Below are 20042 nucleotides of genomic sequence, written 5' to 3' on the forward strand. Positions count from 1 at the left end.
AGCAGGTCCTGGCCAGGTAGCTGGGCGAGGTCTTTGGCTGGGCAAAGGGGCCCTTTGGGAGGGCAGCTGAGCTGGGTAAGGACGGGATACTGGGAGAATGGGGGGGCGTGGCCTGGAGGATGGATGGAACTTCTGGGTTCTCTTCCTGTTACCATTTGCAATTCCCTTCCTGCTTTCCGTTTCTTTCCTGCATTTCTCGATTCTTAGCCGGCTGTGTTGGGATGGTCCTTGGGCTGAGTGCTGTGAGCTGGGGAAGCGGCTTCTCTTCTTACCTTCAGAGATGCTTGTGGGGGGGGGGGGGCTGTCTGGGTGGGGGAGAATCCATTAGAATCTGATGGGAGCAAAGACAAAGAGGGGATGGGATTCTCAGAGGGCATCTCTCTTAAGATCCAGACTTAATTCTCTTTCCCACCATCTCAATGCACTCCTCTGTTTTGGGAGGCTTTCTTCACCAGGTAAGCCTGTCCCTTCATCTGTCTGTGTTTGGTTAAGCTACAGCTCCCATTCCATGGCAGCCCTTTTGCCAGGCCTACCCCCCCCCCCGCGACCCCGACATTTTGCCTTGGGAGGGAGGTTTGCTAACTGCAGCCCATCTGGATGTGCAGAGCCTCCCCCACTGCTGGCAGGAGACCCGAGGAGACTGTGGGGCACAGGCAGCTACGCCCAGCTCCCCAACATGGCATCTCCAGTGAGGGCTGCTGTCAGACACACCTGTGCTGCTGCCATGTTTACAAGGGCCGATTTCATCAGGGCAGCCTGCTGGGAGGCCGCTGGCAGAGGCCTGGAATCAAACGGAAGGAAGCACAGCTATCGACGACAGTCCCTCCCCCCTCCCCCCTCCCGTCTTCATTCCTGGCAGAAGGGATGGTTCTCCAAAGCGGCTCCAGGAGAGGCTTCTCACCTCTGCTGGGGGAACGGAAGAGGCAGGGACTTTGGGAAAGCAGGGGAGGGGGAGGGGGAGCCTTTTGCCATCTGCACCATTTGCTGAAATCAGTTCATCAGGGCAGGATGGTGGCACAGGGAGAGCGTCGAGGGAGGGAGGCCCAGGGCCCAGCAGAGGGCAAGGGCTGCCCTGAGGGAAGACTCTGCCCTCTCAAGAGCACCCCTTCTCTTACAGCCCCCCCTGCCAGGACCTCCCTGGCAGCTGCCGGGATGAGCCAGCCCCTGGCCTGACTCTGCCGGCCCCGGGCCCTGGCTGGTGGGGCTTCCTCTCTGCAGGTTCAGAGTCCACAGCACTTGCTCCCCCCCCCACAGGGAGGGTCGGGCATGTTCCCATTTCACAGATGAGGAATGAACACAGCGAGAGAGAATGTCCTGCGGAAGAAAATTCAGCTTCGGGTAAAAGACGAAATGGGGAGCTGGGATGCTGCAAGAACAGGTTGCCGAAGCCAGTCTGTTTTTTATGGTTCACAGACCAGGATTACTTCTGCATTTTTTATCCTGCCTTTATTATTTTTTAGAAATAACTTGAGACGGAGAACGTACCTAATACTCTTCCTTCTCCCATTTTCATCACAACAACAGCCTAGAGAGGTGGGATGGGCTAAGTCACCCGGCGGGCTTTCATGTCTAAGGCAGGACTGGAACACACCGTCTCCTGATTTCTAGCCTGGTGCTTTAACCATTATCTTGATTTGTAACATGGTTTGTTAGGATTTAAGTTACTGTTATATTTTTTCTAGTGAATTTTTAAATTATTTTGGGTCCTTCTTACTTGCTGTAAAAATTGCAAGTCTGGTTTATTTTAATAGCCACGTGTCTTATAACTGCCACTGGATTATTTTGCCTCCTCAGCTATTTAAGAATAACAGCACCTGGTTCTTGGCCAATACAAGGTTAGTCTCCCTGATTTGTGCACAGATCCTAGGGGGCTTCTGAAAAAAATAAAGCAGTGGCTACTCGGAGTCCAATTGTTTCTTTATAAATATGTTCCTCTCTCCCCCAAAACACGACAAAGAAATGCTGCGGTAGTAAGGAGCATCCCGTGGAGCACAGCAGTGGACTCTGCTCAATTATTTTAATAATTGGCCACATTAAAGAGGTGAGTTTTGAGACTGTGCCCATAACTTAATTTCTTCAGCAACGTTATATGGATCCCTCTCCAACAGCTGCCCAGTTAACTCCATTGAGATCATAAAATGCGGAAGGAATGCCGGAAGAAAACAAGGCCCCAGTGAGGTCCTCCTCCTCCTCCTCCTCCTCCTCCTCCTCCTCCTCCTCCTCCTCCTCCTCCTCCTCCTCCTCCTCCTCCTCCTCCTCCTCCTCCTCTATGACACAATGTGAGCTTGGCTGCCGCGGGAGACGCTCCGGGGCTTCTTCAGGCTTGGCGATCAGCGTATTCCCAACGGAACCATCAAGATCCCAAGGCCTCTGCTCGGGTTTGCCCTCCTTTCGAGCCTCCTCCTGACTCAAGGCAGGAAGGCTCCGGGAAACACGTTGCACGGGGAAAAGTGGGAAACCACAACGAGCCGTTGTGGGACAGGAGGGCACCTCCCCAAATGCGCAGTCTTTGGCTGGGTCACTTGGGGGTTGCAGACTATCTTCAAGGCTCCCTCACAAAGAGCAGATTGCAACAAATTCAACCGGAAGGTTACTGTACACCCAGACTCGCTTGGCAGTGGGATATGGGCTTGGGCATCGTTTTAATAAATAGACAATAAACCTGGAGGCTACTTACTAGCAGCCTGGCTAACATTCCCCGTTGTCTACTGAGCGCCGGGAGGTGGGGGCGGCAACTGCAGGAGCTGGTGACGATCCTCTCTTGCTGCTGAAATCGAAACCTTGGGAAAGAGATGGAGCGATTTGCACAACAGAAACCAAAGCCAAAGGTATTGAGATTAAAAAAAATAGGAATAAACGTTAACAGGATTCTAAAATCCATTACCAAAGAAATTGGTAGGATAATGGCTGGCGCACCACAGGAGAAGGACCCCCGAAGGCAGGGGGGGTGGGGGGTTCACCTTTATTCCAGAACGGGGCGGCGAAGCTTTGTTCCGCTGGGGGACTCCAGGCAGACCGTGGCAACAACTTGCAGAAGCGATGGACGTTTCAGACGACCGGATCCAGGCCCTCCTTCCAATGGCTCATGAAGGATTACATTGATCCTATAGCAACACGCGGGGTGACTCTGAGGCGGAACGCGAAAAGGATACTCTCTTCTATCCAGGAGCCTTTTCTTCCGTGCGCGCGGGGGAAAGGCCTCTCTGGGCAGTGGGGGGCAGCCTGGGCAACGAGCGCCCAAGCATTCAACCCCCCCTCCCTGCAGCGCTGCTCTGAAACGGCAAGACCGCGGTAGGCCGCCGAGCCCCGACAGCGCCGCCCAATTCTCCAGAGCGCCTCTTTCCGAAAGAGCCCGGCGGGCGCCTCCCTCCGCAGGTCCCGCGAGGGGCGACTGGGCCGAGGGGTGGGCCAAAAGAGCTTTGCGCCTCCGGCCCTTTTCTCCTGCCCCGTTGGCCTCCTCCATGACGCGTGGGGCGACAGCTCGGCTGGGTCCAATCCCCGCGCCCTCTGGATCTTGGCCTGGGTCCCGGCCCTCCTTTGCCCCATCCAGCTGGAATAAGCGCCAGTGGGAGAGGACTGGCCCTCACTCCTCACCGACGATCGTGGGCTGCGAGGCAGTGCTCGAACTTTGCCAAAGATGGTGCCCAGCAAGAAGGAAGAGAGACGCGATCCATCGGGCACTTCGGGATTGGCTCCGCTTCAGCGTCAGAAATGTTTGTCGCATTGCTAGGCCCCGGCCTGGCCTAAACTGACAGACGGGGGGCGGGGGATGCCTCTCCAACCAGAGCCAAACCGCTGGTCGCAGATCTTCCCCATCGCCATTTCCCCGCCCGAAGATGGGTCGCCAGAGGGAGGAAAAAGAAGGAGGTAGAGGGTGGGGGAGGGTATCTCTCCTCACCCCCTTCCATTCTGGCCTTTGTCAGAGATCGAGCAAAACCCTTGGCCCCGAGATGCCCAAGGGCCGTCAATCCCACTCAGCGGATGATATGCCCCCCTCGATCGAGGCGTCTCGCGGGGCCACCTCGGGCACAGCAGACCAAAAATCCCCACACATTTCCGCCGCTCCCTCCCCACAGCAGCTGAAGCGGGGCTCTGGGATTTGTCCATGCAGGAAAATTGTCATCTACGCGACGCTCCCCCCTCCCCCATTGCCAGTGTGGCGGCGGCCTCCGCGCGTTCCTAATCGCTCGTGTAAACGGCCCATCTATCACTGAGCGCGGGGATTAAAGGCTCCGGCCTGGGGAAGCGAGCGAGCCCAGGCAGAGTGACAGCTGCGTTTAACTTTCCGCCGCCGGCCTGGGACAAACATCTTGGCGGGCGAGAAATCCCTACCCGAAACCTAGGCGAGAGCCGAGAGGCTGTATCGCGCTAGATGCCGGGCCTGGTCGTCGGAGCTTGTCCGGATGATCTTTGGCCTAAACGCGGGGAGCCGCTTTGTCAGCGTCGTCCCAGGGCGGGAGTCTTTCTGGGCGGCGCTGAGATGGAGCCCCTTCCGCTTTTCTCTGCCAGCGGCGGGCCGAGGGCTTGGGAAGGGCTGTTCTTCTCGTGGCCGAAGGAAAGCGCCCGGGCCCTTTACACGTTTCTTGGCGGGGAAGGCCCGAGCAAGGGACCAGCTCCAGAGCTCCTGCCGGAATCTGTCTCGGCAAAAGGAGAAGAATCCGGTCCGGTCTCCGACGCGGCCAAAATATCGAGCAGAGGCTCGTTTTCCAGTCCCCCGAAAGCCTGACGGGCGAAGCAAAGGGAGGGAGGCGAGGAGAGCGGACCGGTGGCCTTTGGCTCCCTCGCACCGAGTCGTGTAGATAACTGGGGGCACCTTGAGACGAGAGCGCCGGGGGAACCGGCTGGGAAACGTGCAGCTATCTTGAACGTCGGTACGCGGCCTTTGGGCTTTAGCTGAGCGGGATCGAGGCCTCCGCAGTCTTCTTGCTCTTTCTCCCGGGGCCCAGAGAGGCGCCTCGGCCTTCGGGACTTCTCTCGCCGGTCTCCGCAATTTTGTGGAATAGAGAGCAGATAGAGAGCAGAGCAGGAGGCTGAGGCCCAGAGGTTAGGCAGGAAGCCGGGAAGCCTAGGCGTGTCTTGCAAATGTTAGACGGGAAACCCTTCGGACCAAACCCGATGCCTGACTAAGACGGTCCTAGAACCCAAGTAGGACCTCTCGGGCACTAGAAATCGGAGAAGACACGCGTACAAACTGCACGTGCGTTTCCCACTCTTCCCTTCGAGTCATTGCAGCCGGGACAGCAGCTGCGAAGTTTTCGGTCTTTGCGGAAGACTCTCGGGAGGGGCCCCGCCCCTCTCGCCGTCCCGTGCACGGATCTCGTCTCTACGTGCTTCCAAGGAGCCTTTGAAGAAGATAGAGGCGGGGAGGGGGGCAGGGGAGAAGGGGGTCTGCTGGACCTGCTGGTCTGTTCTGCTACGGGATGGGGGTGGGGAGTCGGAAAAATGCGGACGGGCTGCCCTGAGCCGGTCTTGCCCTGTTCGGGTGCAGCGCCAACAGCTCAGGCTGGGCTGTAAGGGAACAGGACGATGCAGCTTCCGTGCCGTGGGACCTTTGGAGAAAGGGCGCCTGCGTCTCTTACTTGCCCGCGTCTCCCTTGGAAGGTCGAAGGAAGGGTCGCTTCTCCCGCCCCGAGCTAGCGGCCCAAGCTCCATTTGCCCCGAGGACCGGAGGGGAAGGGTGCGTCTGGCCTGGAGAGGGCCTGGCTGGGGGCCTGCAGGCCCGCGTTCAATTTTTCGCCTGCTGTCGGCTGCCCTGCTCCCTCCCGGCGGTTCTCCAGCCTGCCAGATCGCTGCCTTTCCTGCTCCCGGAAGACGCGGCCTCTCCGCAGCTGGCCGGGGAGGGCACCGGCAAAGGAAGAGGTTTACAAGCTTGCGGGATCATGGAGCTATTTGTCTGAGGTTTTTACGGCCTGCCGGGACGGTGAAATCCAAAACCTGCCAAGAATCCTGCGCTGCGAGTCTTAATCACTCCCAGACGCTGCGCTTTTATGGGCCATTTAGAGCGAAGGAGCCCATAAAACTGCAGGCAAGCAAGAGCCCGGAGCAGGGGAGGAACACGGGGTACCGCCTCCGGTGGGATGGGAGCGCCCCAAGAAGCCCCTTCCTCGGGGAGGCTGGCCCAGCATCACCGCCGAAGAGCTCCGGAGCCGCCCAGCCGCCCTCAGCTCCAGGCAGGCGGCCGGGGGGACTTTGAAAGGCTCTTTATGGCGAAGGGGGGGGGGAGTCGCTTTTTATGACCCCCTTTTACTGGGATGTTGCGCGTCTGCCTTGCATTAGCAGCGGCGGGAGGGGGGAGGGTTGAGCGCCCAGCTGGGCCACAGGCGGCGAGGCTACCCAGGCAAGGAGGGCTTCATCCCCGCGAACCTGAGTAGCACGGGCCGAGTCTTTGGCCTGGCCGTCAGGGAGCGCAAGAACGCGAGATCCCCGAACGGACAGCGCAAGGGGGACACCGAAAAGGCGGCGGGAGCCTCAGGCTGGGCGACAAAGGGCAGCAGGGCGTAAACAAATGTGCGGCCTGGGTCCTCTCCTCAGTTTGTCCGGGATCCGCCAGGGTAAGAGCGGAGGTTCCGGTGGAGAGGCGAATCGGCGGAGCCTGCGAGGGAAGGAGCGGGAGCAGGGGGTCGGCAACGGGACCCTCTGACTCCGCCTCAGGAGAGGAAACGACGGCGCGGCTAAAAATAACAAACGTTAAACAAGAAAGGGGGGGGGCAGGCAATAACTGACCCTTGGGCAACAAGCGGAGGAGTCCCGGCTCTGGAAGGCTGGAGCCAGAGAGGCACTTCTGCCTGCTTCACTCCCGCACCGATCTCCGGTCGAGGCCGAGGAAACCTTTGCTGGGAACTGAACTGGATCTCTCCGACGCCAAGCGACTCCTTTGTAAGGCCGGGCGATAGACAGGGCTGGAAGGCTGTAACACGGTACACCCCAGAACAACGGCGCGCCCCTCCCGATCCCTCCTGCAAAGGAAGGGGGGAGAAAGGGGGCTTCGCCGCTGCAGGCTAAGGGCGTTAGGAATGGCCTCCGCCTCTCCAGCAGAGCTAAAGACGTGGATCGGGCGGGACCCGAGCTGCCAAGCCTCAGGGGCTTCCTCCTGGAACGCGACTCGGCGCTGGCCTCACCGAGGGCATTGCGGGCGCTGAGAGCCCCGGAGAAGGGAGCCCGTTCCCCCGCAGAGAGGGAGGGAGGGAGGGAGGGGGGAGGTGCCCGATCCGCCGGCTCTGGCGGGACTGCCCGGATAAGCAGAGTCCGCATGGAAGGCGCTACCTGGACGGCCGAAGGGGTCTTGTTCCCTCGAGCACACCGCTGCACCTTGGGAGCGCCAGGGTTGGGGCGCCGGAGCTGAGCCGGTTATTCCGAGCCGACCTGCAAGCTCCGGAAGAGCGACGGGGCGGTGGTTCCTTCGAGAGCGACGAGTCGGTGGCCTGATAGCGACGGTGGCCTGAGAAGCGGGGATCCCCTTCCCTTCCCGCCCCCGTTCCCCCACGCCTCCCCCCACCTCAGACTCAGGAACTTTGCTAGCACTTCGCCGCTGGCTCCTCCTACGCCGTGCCCAGCCGACGGTCCAGCCTGTGCGCCTTTAAGGCTGGAGCGCCCGAGTGGGCTTCGTTGCGACTGTACGGGTTCGCCAACGCGCAGGAGACCCGACGGGCGCCCCACCCCGCGCCGCAACAGAGGCGACCCAGAAGGGGGATGGGCGGGGGCATTGTGCCACTCTGAACGCCCAGGCCTGGTGGTGGGCCGCTCAGCGCGATCCAGGGCTGGCGCGTCTGGTTTCTTGAGGCCCGAGGGCAGCCTCTTAATGACCCGCAGGGGGTGCTGAATCCTCACCCGGCCCGCTCTGGCGCTTGGGACAAGCCGGGGCCTGTCCTTCCCCCTTCCCTCCCTCCCTCCCCCGGCAATGACATCCGCGAAGGAAGGGAAGGCTGTTCCCGCGCTGCGGCAGCCTCTGGGCGCAGCAGAAGAGAGGCGCCGGAGCCCCCTGGCCCACCTCCCTCCCCCTGCCAATTCCAGCAAACCTCTAACCCCCTTCGGCATCGAAGACATTCTCAGCAAACCTTCCGGGCACAAAGCCCCTTCCGCCCGCCTGCTGGAAAAGGTTGCCGGCTCAGCTGGAACCCCGCGGAACGGTGTGCCCGCTCCCGACTCTCCGCTCTGCGCCCTGGAGGAGCTGGCGAGCAAGACGTTCAAGGGGCTGGAACTCAACGTGCTTCAGGCGGCCGAAGGTAAGGGCGGCTGACTACGGGAAGGGGTGCGGGAAGAGCCGAGTGGGTCAGGCCGTCAGTTCCGCTCCCTACTCGCTCTGCGGGAACCCGGGGGTCTCTTGCTGCAAAGGGCCTGAATGCCTGAAGGAAGCCGGGCTGCTTCCACCTTGCAGTGCCCTGGAAGACCCCATCGCGGCAGCTCTGGGTTTGGAGAAGAAGCGCAGGGTGGCTCGCCCGTCGCCCCACTAGTGATTTGTGGCCGCAGAATTTCTCCCACGTCCCGATCCTCAGAAACAGCCCGGGCGGCGTCTTCATTTCTGCTCTAAGCCCAGCCGGTAGCCGGCGGATTTCCTCAGGCCGCTGTTCGGATCTGTTCGTTCGGCTGAATCCCAGAAGCCCTGCCTCCTCCGACGGTATCCCGCTCCAGGCTTCCCAGCGGAGCTCCGCGGGCGGCGGGCGGGCAGCAAGGCGCTGTGGCAATTGGTTCTGGAGCTCCTACCGGACCGTTTTCTCCGCTCCCGCTGGGCGGCCAGAAACAGACGCGTTAAGGTCGGTCCGGTCTCAGCGGGAGTATCCGGTAATCCAAGCTGCCGAGCTCGCATGCAAGTCCCGCTAGGTATTGGAGTTGGCCTCCCTTGCTCCCCACCGCCGCTGCCCGCTTTCCGACCCTCCGCCCGGCGTCTGCAAGGACCCTGATTTTTTGTTCCCACATCCAGCGAGCGTGGATCCTGCCCGGCCACAGCTTGGAGGCCTCGCGATCCACGCCCAGCTCAAATCCGTCCGGGATCAATTCGTCCTTCCCACTTTTAGCCAGAATCTACATCCACTGTTTATAATCTTTTTGTTCTCTAAAACAATTTTCCACCTGAATCTCAGTTTTAATTTTTTTTATTTAAATCGTCTATCCTGACTGTAATTTTTTTAAAAAAGACCTGATGTTTATTTCATTTAAAATCATCATCGCAGTTATTACAATAATAAATAATATTTAGTATTTTAATTTAATAATAAGCAATATTATTTCAGAACTTTTGGATATGGCCGATGTACAATTTAAGATAATAAAACAAAATAATTAACAACAGCAGCGGTGCTCAGAAATTAGTTTGGGCAGCAGTCAAATTGAGAGATTTCTCCCTGCAAAATCTCCTTCCCAAAATACGGATGAAATTGCAAAGACAACTGTGAGCTACATGAGAGTTTACTGAAGCCGTAACTATAATTAGTATAATCTTAATAATGTTATTTTATAAGTACAAATATAGATATATATAACATTTTGCACCATGTAGTTAACTCTACACATTTTTATTATGGTTTTAATTTCATTCTATATTAAAATATAATACACAAACACATCTAATCCTAAGAATTTATTACATGTCATTAAATTGTATTCATCTTACATTATTTATCTTAAATTGTTTCCCCTTTTTCTACCTTAACTTTTTAGACATTTCAAAAAACCCTTATTTCCCTACTAAACCAAGGAATATTTTGCACCCTTCTTCTTCCCTGATCTGCTTTTATAATTATTTAGCCTTCCGCTATTTTTTTTTCCAAAAGTGCAAATGGAAAAATGCCTCCCAAATTAATTCCTGAGCTCAGTTATTTTTTTTTTTTTTGGGGGGGGGGAGGTTGTTAAAAAAAGGGGCAGGCAAAATCAGCTGATTTACGCTTCTTTTCGTCAGTCAATCAAATCAGTCGGTTGCTTTTAACTTCAAGCTTATTGTAAAGATCTCTGTTTTTTCGTTAGGCGCTACTGAAACGCTGTCTCGGGCGGCGTTTCTGCATTTATTCCACCTAGAAACTGCTAGAAACTAGAAGGCACAAAAACAACTTCGATTAGCTGGAGAACCCAGCATTTCAGACACGGGTCAGGAGGTGGAGAAAAATTCTTCGGGAGAGGCCAGTCCTTCGAGTCCTTTACATTCGGAGCAAGTGCGGGGTTCGGAAAACAAGGAAATCCGAGCGAGAAAATCGCTGCCTGTCGGTCTGAATCCCGCTTGGAGATTTCGGAGAGCGTTTTTTCATATTCTAGAATCAATTTCTCCAGGCGCTCTTGACACATCCAGGAGAGGCTTAACTCCTGCGGACCCCTAACCCCGCTGGAGGATCGGGTTCCCAGGGATCGGCGACAAAAACATTTGCCCGGTTAGCAGCGGGGCGGAGGGATCCTGCCAAGCTGGGAGACCTGGGAAGGCTTTGATCCCTTCCGCCTGAAAGGGGAGAGAGACCAGTGGGTAGAGGCAAGGGATTCTCGCCGGCTCCGCTTCCGAAGGGGCTGCTGCCTCCTAAGGGATGCCTGGGCCTTCCCGGGTTTTTCACCTCAAGCCTTCGAGTCCTTGCCAGGAAGGGGGGGGGTGCAATTAAAACATCGATTTCAGGGGGGGGCAGGGCCTCTCCGCGTCCTCCCCAAGCCAAAGACCACTGGTGGGGATTACCCTTCCTTCTCGGGCCTCAGTTTGGCTCCAAATGTTCGCGTCCAGACCGCTCCGGCCCCGCAATATCGGAGGAGATGTGTTGAAGGGCCCTTCCCTGCGCTCCCCAAAAGGGGTTTCATTTTGAAACAGAAAAGGATTGTAGTCTTCGGTGGGGTTGGAATTAGGGTGCAGTGACGGTGCTTTTTCCTTCCTGCCCAGGTGCCCCCCCCCACAGTTACATACACAACAGAAGGGGGACTTTCGCTCCGGGAGGCGATGCCCGCAGGGGCCCGGGGTCTTGGACAGAGGAGGAGGAGGAGGGAGGAGGAGGAGAGGCAGCTGGTGTAGGCACTCCAGCGCCCTTCTGAGTCCGCGCTCCGCTTGCCTTGGCCCTGGCGCGGCCGAGAGCGCGGGCTGACCAAGCCCGGGCTCAGAAGGTTGACCAGCCAGGCGGCCAAATTATCTGACGCAACGGCGGCTTCTTCTTGCCTTTCCTGTAGGCCGGGACCAGCTGGGCGCCTTTGGGCCGCGTCCTCCATCGAAAAAGCGGCGCAAGTCGCGCACGGCCTTCACCAACCACCAGATCTACGAGCTGGAGAAGCGCTTCCTCTACCAGAAGTATCTCTCTCCCGCCGACCGAGACCACATCGCGGCGCAGCTGGGCCTGAGCAACGCGCAGGTGATCACCTGGTTCCAGAACCGCCGCGCCAAACTGAAGCGAGACCTGGAGGAGATGAAGGCCGACGTGGAGTCGCTAAAGAAGTTGCCCCCCGCCGCCCTGGAGAAACTGGCCAGCATGCCCGAGCTGGAACCCCCGGGCGTCTCCGGACCTGCCCGAGCCCGCGGGAGCAACCTCTCCCGCACGTCGCCCCCGCCCTCACCCAGCGCTTCACGCCACACCACGGACCCTTTCTCCGACGGCGAGGAAGAGGAGGAGGAGGAAGAGATCGACGTGGGAGACTGAGGGCCGGTGAGGGGGCAATACGTGAGGGAGAACTGCCTCCTCCAGCTGCCGCCTTCCCCCTTCTTGCCTCTGGCCGCTTGAGGACTATAAGACTGGGCTACAAGACCGTTCCTATCGCCCCTCCCTCCCCCGGACTGGATCTGTCTCTCCCGGATTCCCGCAGCCCCGTCCATCCCGCCCCCCCTGCACCGCACCTTAAGCGCTCCTCCCATTCCTGATCCGCAATTCCGCATGTGGTGGACGGTCGCCTGGCTCCCCTCCCCGCGGCTCCCCTCCCGCTCTCCTCCCCGCCCCCTTTTTTCAGTGGAGGGAATGTTTTGGTGCAATTTTTAAAATTTTAATTTTATTGTTATTGTTATTATTATTCCAGCGCCCCATTGTCCCTGTGGCCACGGCTATTTTATCTGTGAGTTCGTGTCCTTCCTTGGGTGAGGCGCCACAGGGGGCACTTGCGGAGCAGGAGAGCGGGTGGCAATAGAGCAGATGGCGGCCCGAGCTAGAGGAGCCGCTCGCGTCCTTTCGGAGCCGTGGTGGGGCGAAGAAGCGGGCTCTTGAGAGATCCCAGGCCGGCATCGCTGGGTGTGCATCCCAGCCTACCGAGCCGGCCAGGAGACCCCTCCAGGAACGGATGGCCACCCCGCCTTCTGCCCTTCCGCCGCTTCCCCCCCCCTTTTCGGTCACGTGTGCGTGTACATATTTGGAATAAAAGGACATACTTGATGCCAAACCCGCTTCCAGCGTTTGTGTGCTGACGGAGGAGGTCGGGGTGGGTGGGGAGCCGAAAGACTAGTTGAAGCGCTGCAAGAGTTCGAGGAAATGGCGGAGGCCAGAGCCAGGCCGTTGGGGAGCGGCCGGGAGATCGGGGGGGCTCGATTCTTTCTTGGTGTCGGTAGAGGAAAGGTCTGGGATCCCGTCTGGCTCAGCTGGAGGGGCTCAAAGCCTTTGGAGAAAAGGTCTCGGGGTCTTTGCGACCTCAGGGTTGGCCTGGATCCCGGCTGGGGGGTTTGCAGGCGGAAAACCGTTCCGAACTGAAGCAGCCTCGCGGGAAGCCAGAGGACCGGGGGCGGGGAGGGCTCCCTAATGAAGAAAGATGGAGCCGAGCTGAGGCCCCGACAGAAGCTGAGAGGGCGGGGCTCCTCTCCTGCTCCTCCCCACCGCGCCTTCGCCCAGAACAATTCAATTAGCAGCCGGGAGCCGCCTCTGCCATCTGCTCCGCCGCGGACGGAGAAGGCAGGGGGAGACGACCCAAATTGCTGGCGGACTCCCGCAGGAAAGGCGGGGTGGGCAAACTGCCACAAGCTGGGAGCCAACCAGCCTCTATCCCGGAACGCAAGAGCCTACTCCGCGAAGGCAAGCCCCAAAGGGCCCCTGGTCCGCCCCACATGTCCCCCTCCCTGACAGGATCGCCAGGGGCTTCGGGACGGGCGACGTTTGCCCCGGGGATGCTGGACGGGAGGGCCTTCCGGCCAGTCAGGGCTAGGCAGCTGGAGGCGAGGCGGGAAAGCTGCGGCATCCGCGCTTGCGACCTGGCCGACAGAAGGGCTGCGCTAGAAGCCCCCCTCCCCCGTTTCCCACGGAGGGTTGCCAGGGGGGTCGGCTGCAATCGAAGGGAATGCCTGGTGGGGAGGGCTGGAGGAACGCCGCAGCTGCCTCAGAAACCAACCCCGCCATCGCCCGCAGGGAGCTCCCCGTCGCCGTCGTCCCAACGCAGGAGGCCCAGCGGCGCGGAGAATCCCCCGGTCAAGAGCAGCGGAGGCCTTTCTGGATAGCCCTCCGCCAGAAGGACGAGGGCGGGGGGGGAGGGCTTCCAAAAGCCGAATTTCCCGAATAAAAAGTCCGGCTCGAGCAGCCGGGGCGGAATAAAGCGAGGCCGGACTTGGCAATAGAACTGCGGGGGGTGAGGGGAGAGATGGAAGGCCCGGGCCAACGGTTCGGTTCGCCTGTCCAGACAATCCGTCCCCTCAGAGGGGTTGCAAGGCAAGCAGGCAGGCAAAGTCGTTTGCTCAGCCTGGATCCCCAAAATATGGAAACAGCAAAGGTGAACATTCTGAAATAATTCGAATTGTCCGGCCAAGGGAAGCGCCCGGGTTCTCTACCCAGAACTGCCGGGAGAAGCTGCACAATCCAGACCCAAGGGAGGGCCGGGTCGGGCTCTCCTTCGAGGCGGCTGCCTGGCCCTTCCTCGACGTTCAGGGCGTCTGGGGTCAGCGCATCACCGGCCCCGGCCGGCTCCTCCGGCCAAGAGGCTTCTTCCTCCTGCTTGCAAGGTGGGGGAGGTAGGGGTCGCGGAGCAGGGTCGAGGCCCTCGGATGCTCATGGCTGCCCCCGAAGAAGAAGGGGGTGAGGCAGAGCAGCAGGAGTTCCACGGGGCAAGTGGGGGAAGCCTTTAGGCGTCTTTTTGTCCCACAATGGTTTTGCCCTCAGCAGAAGCAAAATGTTCTCCTGGCGGTCTCCCTGCAGGTAAATGATGTTCATTGGGCAGGAATGAGCCTGGCACACAGGTGCACATAGGCATCTGTCCAGATGCCCGTCCTTTTCCTTAAGGAGGCAGCCTGACTCAAGGATTCCAAAGGTCTGTGTGTGTGTGTGTGTGTGTGTGTGTGTGGAGGTGCAGCCTTCTTGTGAAACTGCTGGAATGTGGAATGGTGGGACAGCGGTGGGTCTTTGGACAGCTCGGGGACCCTCTGAATCCCCCCCTTTCCTGCTGGCCTAAGGGCCTGGCAATAGACTGGCCACATCCCATTATTTCCTTATTCACTTCTCTTAATAATGAGCCAAATGTCCTAAAATAGTTTTGATTCTCCCCTGGCAAGTCCTTAGTTGGCTAGCAAAGGCCCAAAGCAAAAGCAGGCTAGAAAAAGTCAAATGCTTAAATAAAGATAAATACTAGCGGCGGGGGGGACGGGGACTTCTGTGCCCTCCTGCAATGAGAAGGAGGTGGATTTTCACAAATTCTCCGAGGGCCAAGCATAGCTTCCCAGAGAGTGCGGATGTTCCCCGACCTGGACACCTCACTGAGACAGGGAAACGGGTCTCGGACAGCCTTGGGGGAGGGCTCCCCTCTCCATTTGGATCCCTCAGACAGTGAGGCCCTGAGTCACCGGGAGGGAGGGGGGAAGTGACTTTAAAGTTGTCTATGCAGAGTTGGCCGGTTAACTGGCTAAGAGCAGAATTTTGCATGACTCGCAACTTCGGGTTGGCCATATCAACTGGATACCTGGAGGGCACAGGGACCTCCGCTAAATCAAATGGACTTAGGAAGGGCTGCAGCCAGGTGAAAGTGGGCAAAAACAGCCCTCCCCCCAGCTGCTGACCTGCGTGGCTAGAAATAGTAGTGTGCCCAAATTCCCGGCCTTCTTTCAAGGAGGAGCCTGCCCTGCCAGGACCTCCTTGACCTGCCTCTGAAATCAAGGCCACCTGTTTCTCTACATCCCTGGGGGGATTTCGCTGGGCATTCCAAGGCGTTAACTCTTTCACTGGATGGGAGCGCCATTCCAGAACACTTGTAGCCTCTGCCAGCTGATGCAGAAGTTGAATGGCCCCGGGATCAGGTGTGTCCCAAGGGGGACGGGTGCCAAGAAGGGGCCTGTCCTCCAGGATGCTCCCTGGATTTAGCCTGGCATTAAGGGCTGCTGAGACATCTGCACAGCACACCTGCACACCCAGGTGGCCAGGATGCCCTCGGCAATGGCAACCCAAATAGGAGGGAAGCCCTACGAAGGCAGCAACGCTTTGCCTGATGCGCGATCCTTAATGTAGCCCAGGAAAGGAGTGGGGCTGAGAAGGAGTTAGGGGCCCAAGGTCACCACGGAAGGAGGGGGGGCTGCAGGGGGGGGAGAGCCACGTTAGCCTGCAGGTGCTTTTTCCAAGGGCTACACTTTGTCGAGAGGCTTGGCGTCTGGGCAGCCACAGCCTTCTTGTTGTCTCCCCAGTCCTCGGCTATCCAGAGTCTTTCCTCAGGAGGGGCCCTTGGCAGCCCTTGCGGGATGCCTCCTTAAGGCTGTGATAGGCGGTACAGGAAGCCTTGTCCTCGATGGAGAACCGGGGTCGTCTGAAGCTCACCCATTGTTCCACCAAACAGGGCCCTCCTGAGTGGATCTGTCAGTCATAGAGCAAGTCTGGTCACATGACTGATATTAATCCCTTTGTATCAGATGAAGCAGGTGGTGGAGGAATGAACTGAAAAAAAATCTTGAACTAAATGCAATAAGGACTCGGAAGGGACCCTTCTAATCCAATGCGCTGCTCGAGCAGGAAATCATGTGGCTGCCCGATCGCCTCTTCAAAAGCCTCCGGTGTTGGAGCCCCCACAACTTCTGGAGGGAGGTTTCTCCTTGATTTTAGGTTGGCTCGATCTCTCTTTAATGAGCGTTTATCTATTATGTTTGTTCAGCCCTCAGCTGCTTTGGAGAAGCCGCGTTCTCCTCCTCTTCTCTGTGACGGCTCCTCAAATATTGGGAGACTGCTGGGGTGCGCAGGAACACCCGCGAGCGCTGCCAGGCGAAAGGAAAGCCCAACGGACAGACATTCAGTCGTTGCTCTGCCTCCCGGGATGTTAACGCCCCCCGGGCCGAAAGCTGACGGGCAGCCCGGAAGACGAGCTGGAGGAGCGAAGCCCTCTGTACGCGGCAGGCGAGATGCTCCCGGGCCGCAGCGCCTCTCCGGCAAGAGCCCCGGGGAAGAAGCGCAGGGTGCGGGAATCGCTGCCTTCAGCGTTGGGAACCGGCCGCCTCGGAAGGGCGTCCGATCAGCAATGTGATCGGGGGTGCGTGTGTGTGAGGCAGCACCCCGTCGCTTGCCTACCGAGCCGCCCCGCGGCTCCGCTCTCAGCCCGGCTCCTTGTCTAATTTTCCGCTTGATTAGCTGTCTGGCTGCTTCCAGACACCCTTCGCGGTTGGTATTAATTTTCTCTAACTGGTGATTAATTACTCTTCTTCTCGTGCCTCCTCCGTCACGTGCATGCTAATCCAATTCTCTCGATAGCCGGAGAAGGGCAGGCTCTCCAGCCCCCTCACCCGACGGCTCCCGGGAAGCCCGACCCACCTAGCTTAGCTCCAGGAGGGCACCGTCCTCCTCCCCCCTCCCCGCCTGCTGTTTCCTAGGGGCAGCAAAGGCACGATGCGCCCCCCCCCCCGTGGTGAAGTAGTTGCAATAAATGGAAGCCCCCCCTCCCCCCATCTTTCGAGGGCATCAGGCCCTCGCTGACCCTCCCTTCCCCCCCCAAGGGGCCCATCTGAGCGGGAGAAGCTTCCTCGCCTGCCACAGCCCTACCTAAGGAATTGCCGCCTAGGGAAGCCCAACCTTCCCTTCTCCATCAGGGGCTTCCCCAGCCCAGCTGCCCTCCTGACAGGCCAGTTTTGCCAAACCTCAGAAATAATTCCAGGTGGGACGGAGGTGGATGGTGCCCAGGTTCCCCAAAAGGGCCAGCTTTGCAGGCCTCAACAGCCACAGAGCCTTTGCTCATCCCTCATTCCCCTGGCTGCTTTGGGAGGAGGCGCCCCGTGATCCTTGCAATACACCAGCTCCTCCTCCGAGCAGAATCCCCTTTATGGTGTCCGCAGTGGGATCGCGTGACCTGCTCCGATCAGGTCTGTCCAGGGACCCTTTGTGTCCCTGCCTCCCTTGAACCAGCCTGGACCAAGCAGAGCAGGGAGGGTTGTGCAGGGTTTAGGTGGCCACCAGGGTAGCTCTATGCCCCGGGCTTGCCTGGTGGCTGCTGGCCCTGGCGCTTGTCTTCCTAGGGAGGCCTGCTGAGAGTTCCAGACAGATCGGCTGCCCAGTCCTTTCTCTAAGTGGGATGCAGTGGGTGGGATGGGTGGGATGGGTGGGTGGGAAGGAAGCCAACGCTAGAATCGTGTCAGGACAACAGATTAACAGAGTTGGCTGGTCATCTAGTCCAACCCCCTGCCCAAGCAGGAGACTCTACATCTGCCTCGACCTGGGATTGAACCCACAACCTCCTGACTGTGAGGCCAGAGCCCCACCTCTAGGTTGCAGCAGTCCACAAACCACGGTTGCACCCAGGCTAAGCAAGAGAAGGACCAAGGGTCACACAGCAGTTCCCCAATATTTGCGGGGCTGCCAGAGAGAGGAGGGGGAGACCTACTGACCCCAGGACAAGAAGTAACAGAGGGGAACTGACTAGAGAGAGATCCAAGCTAGAACGGAGGAGAGCAGTTCAGCAGCGCAATGATTCGTTGCCGGTGCTTCAACCCTGTAGATTCGTAAGAAGTGAATGGGGGAGGGTCATGCGTGGTTAGGGGGTTGGACTAGAAGACCTCCAAGATCCCTACCAACTGTTCCTTGGTCAAAGTTGAAGAGTAATTTGACCCAGGGACTCTGCGAGTCTGTTGTTACTTGTGCACCTGCCGAGTTCCTCGGGAGGATCTCTTAGGAAGGGGAGCGGATGGGGGTCTCTTGGGCTTCACCCTTCACCCCTCCCCAAAAAGCATGCATTTGGTCTATCTGTCTTTGTGAACAATGAGGTACAGCCACCCACAAGGAATTGCGCCCCCTCCCCAAGGCCAGGTAGAAAAGCTTTGTGTGCGCACATGTGCCTCATGTTCCCCACCCCTCACCTCTCTCTGGGTCTGAGCGCACAGGGCTTTCCTCCTCCTCCTCCTCAGCTCCCCTAAACACACACACACACACAGGGTCTTATTTTCGGGGAGGGCTTATTCTAGCACATGCGCTCAAAAGCCCCATTGGGATTATTATCCAGGAGGTCTTATTTTCGGGGAAACGGTACATAAATTAAAAAAAAAATATTCAAAATCTGAAAATAGACGTGGGGAACCCATAATCCTGGATTTTCCCAGGTCACTGACCTTACAGCTAATACTGTAGCTGAAAATGTAAATCATCAGGGGACAAGAAAGAAATAAAATTCCATCTCGGGAAGTCAGGCAGGACGATCAGATTTCAGCTGAGCCTGACACAGAAATACGTTTGGCGACTCCCCCCCCCCCAAAGGCCATCAGAAACCAGCCAGGCAAATGGACTAAGTGCGGAGGGAGCCTTGTGGCAGGGCCTGAATCGGCCTTGTCCCAGTTTCACCATCAGGTAAGCGGGGGGCCCTAAAGCCTTCCTTGGGGGACCAAAATGGGGAGGAAGCCCTCATGAAAGGCTTACAAGAGCAACCGGGATGCCCTTTTCAATATTCATGAGGGGGAAAAAGGAAGTTTCTTCCCCTTCAGGCCAAGGGATGAGAAGTGAGGACACAGTCCACGCGCGATGGACGGCAGTTGTGGGAAAGCATCTCTGGGACCCCCAGCAACCCCGTCTGGCAAATGACCCCCAAGCAGGTCAGGAGCACTTTTGCCAGCCTCCTTCCTGGCCTCGGTGCAGATGCAGACAAGGAAAGTCGGAGGAGCAGCAGAGAGGAGGTGTTTCCCTTCTGGGTCTGCCCTGCTTTCCTCCTGAGGGGCAGGCCCTCCAGAGCAGGGCTTGGCCCATCACCCCATGGCCCTGGCCCACTGCTCTCCCTCAGGGGACTCAGGACCCTAGGCGGTCTCCGTGTTCCCTGGGATGCCGGCCTTCCTTCCTTCCTTCCTTCCTTCCTTCCTTCCTTCCTTCCTTCCTTCCTTCCTTCCCTTCCCTTCCCTTCCCTTCCCTTCCCTTCCCTTCCCTCCCCCAGCTGCCTGAAATCCACATCCTGGGAACGGAAATTCGGATACCTGAAACGGAGACCCATGAAATTGGGGGTGGGAAAGGCAGGACCCGTGGGGGGGGGGGGGGGCTGGCGGCAGGCAACGGCAGCTGCTGCCAGGTCAAGCAGCAGGACCCTCCTCATCCCCCAGCAGCACTGGGACCCTGCGAGGGCTGGGCTGCTCCTTCCCAGGCCTGCTGGGGTGGCCAAGGGTTCCCTGGGAGGCAGCAGCGGTGTGTGGCGGCTCTTTCAGCAAAGGCCCAGCAGCTCCGGAGGGGATTAACAGGGCGGCAAGCCTTCCTGGCCCAGTGCCAGGCGCTGGGCAGAAAGAGCCCCAGGAGGAGGAGGAGCAGCAGGGCCGGCAGGAGGGCTGGCCGAGGTTAGTCCTGCCGGAGAAGAGAGGCCCGGCGGAGGCTCACAGAAAGGGAGGCTCAGGAGCGAGGGAGGGTCTCAGCCCAACTGACACAAGGAGGGAGGCCGCAGAGGAGGAAGGTGGTGGGGCAGGGAGGGGAGAGTGGACGCCACCCAGGCTGATCGGGACAGCAGACATGCCTGCCAGAGGAAGCCGCAGCAGAGAGGCCCAGAGGAGAGGAGGGGGCTGCCAGAGCAGCCACCGTGTCTGGGAAGGGGGGAATGGTGGGCCCTGTCCCCAGGGGAGGGAGGACCAGGTGGGTCCAGCTGGGGCTGAAGGGGGTCCACAAGGGAGAGCCCAGCTTCTGACCAAGCTTGGGGCCAGCCGGCCAAAGGACTTGCTGGGGGGACCAGCACCCTCCGCCACAGGGCAGCCCCGAGGGGAGAAAAGCCAC

General features: G+C 58.7%; 1 protein-coding gene across 1 annotated transcript; it reads left to right on the top strand.

The window, feature by feature from the left end:
* Positions 1 to 7897: 7897 nt before the first annotated feature.
* On the top strand, positions 7898 to 11700 carry LBX2 (ladybird homeobox 2). The gene is made up of 2 exons (XM_032224541.1): positions 7898 to 8222; positions 11125 to 11700. The coding sequence occupies exons 1-2, from the start codon at positions 7898 to 7900 to the stop codon at positions 11586 to 11588; spliced, it is 789 nt and encodes a 262-aa protein (XP_032080432.1). The 3' UTR covers positions 11589 to 11700.
* Positions 11701 to 20042: the final 8342 nt, after the last annotated feature.

This window comes from Thamnophis elegans, chromosome 9, assembly GCF_009769535.1.
Source record: "Thamnophis elegans isolate rThaEle1 chromosome 9, rThaEle1.pri, whole genome shotgun sequence".
NCBI classification, from domain to species: Eukaryota; Metazoa; Chordata; class Lepidosauria; order Squamata; family Colubridae; genus Thamnophis; species Thamnophis elegans.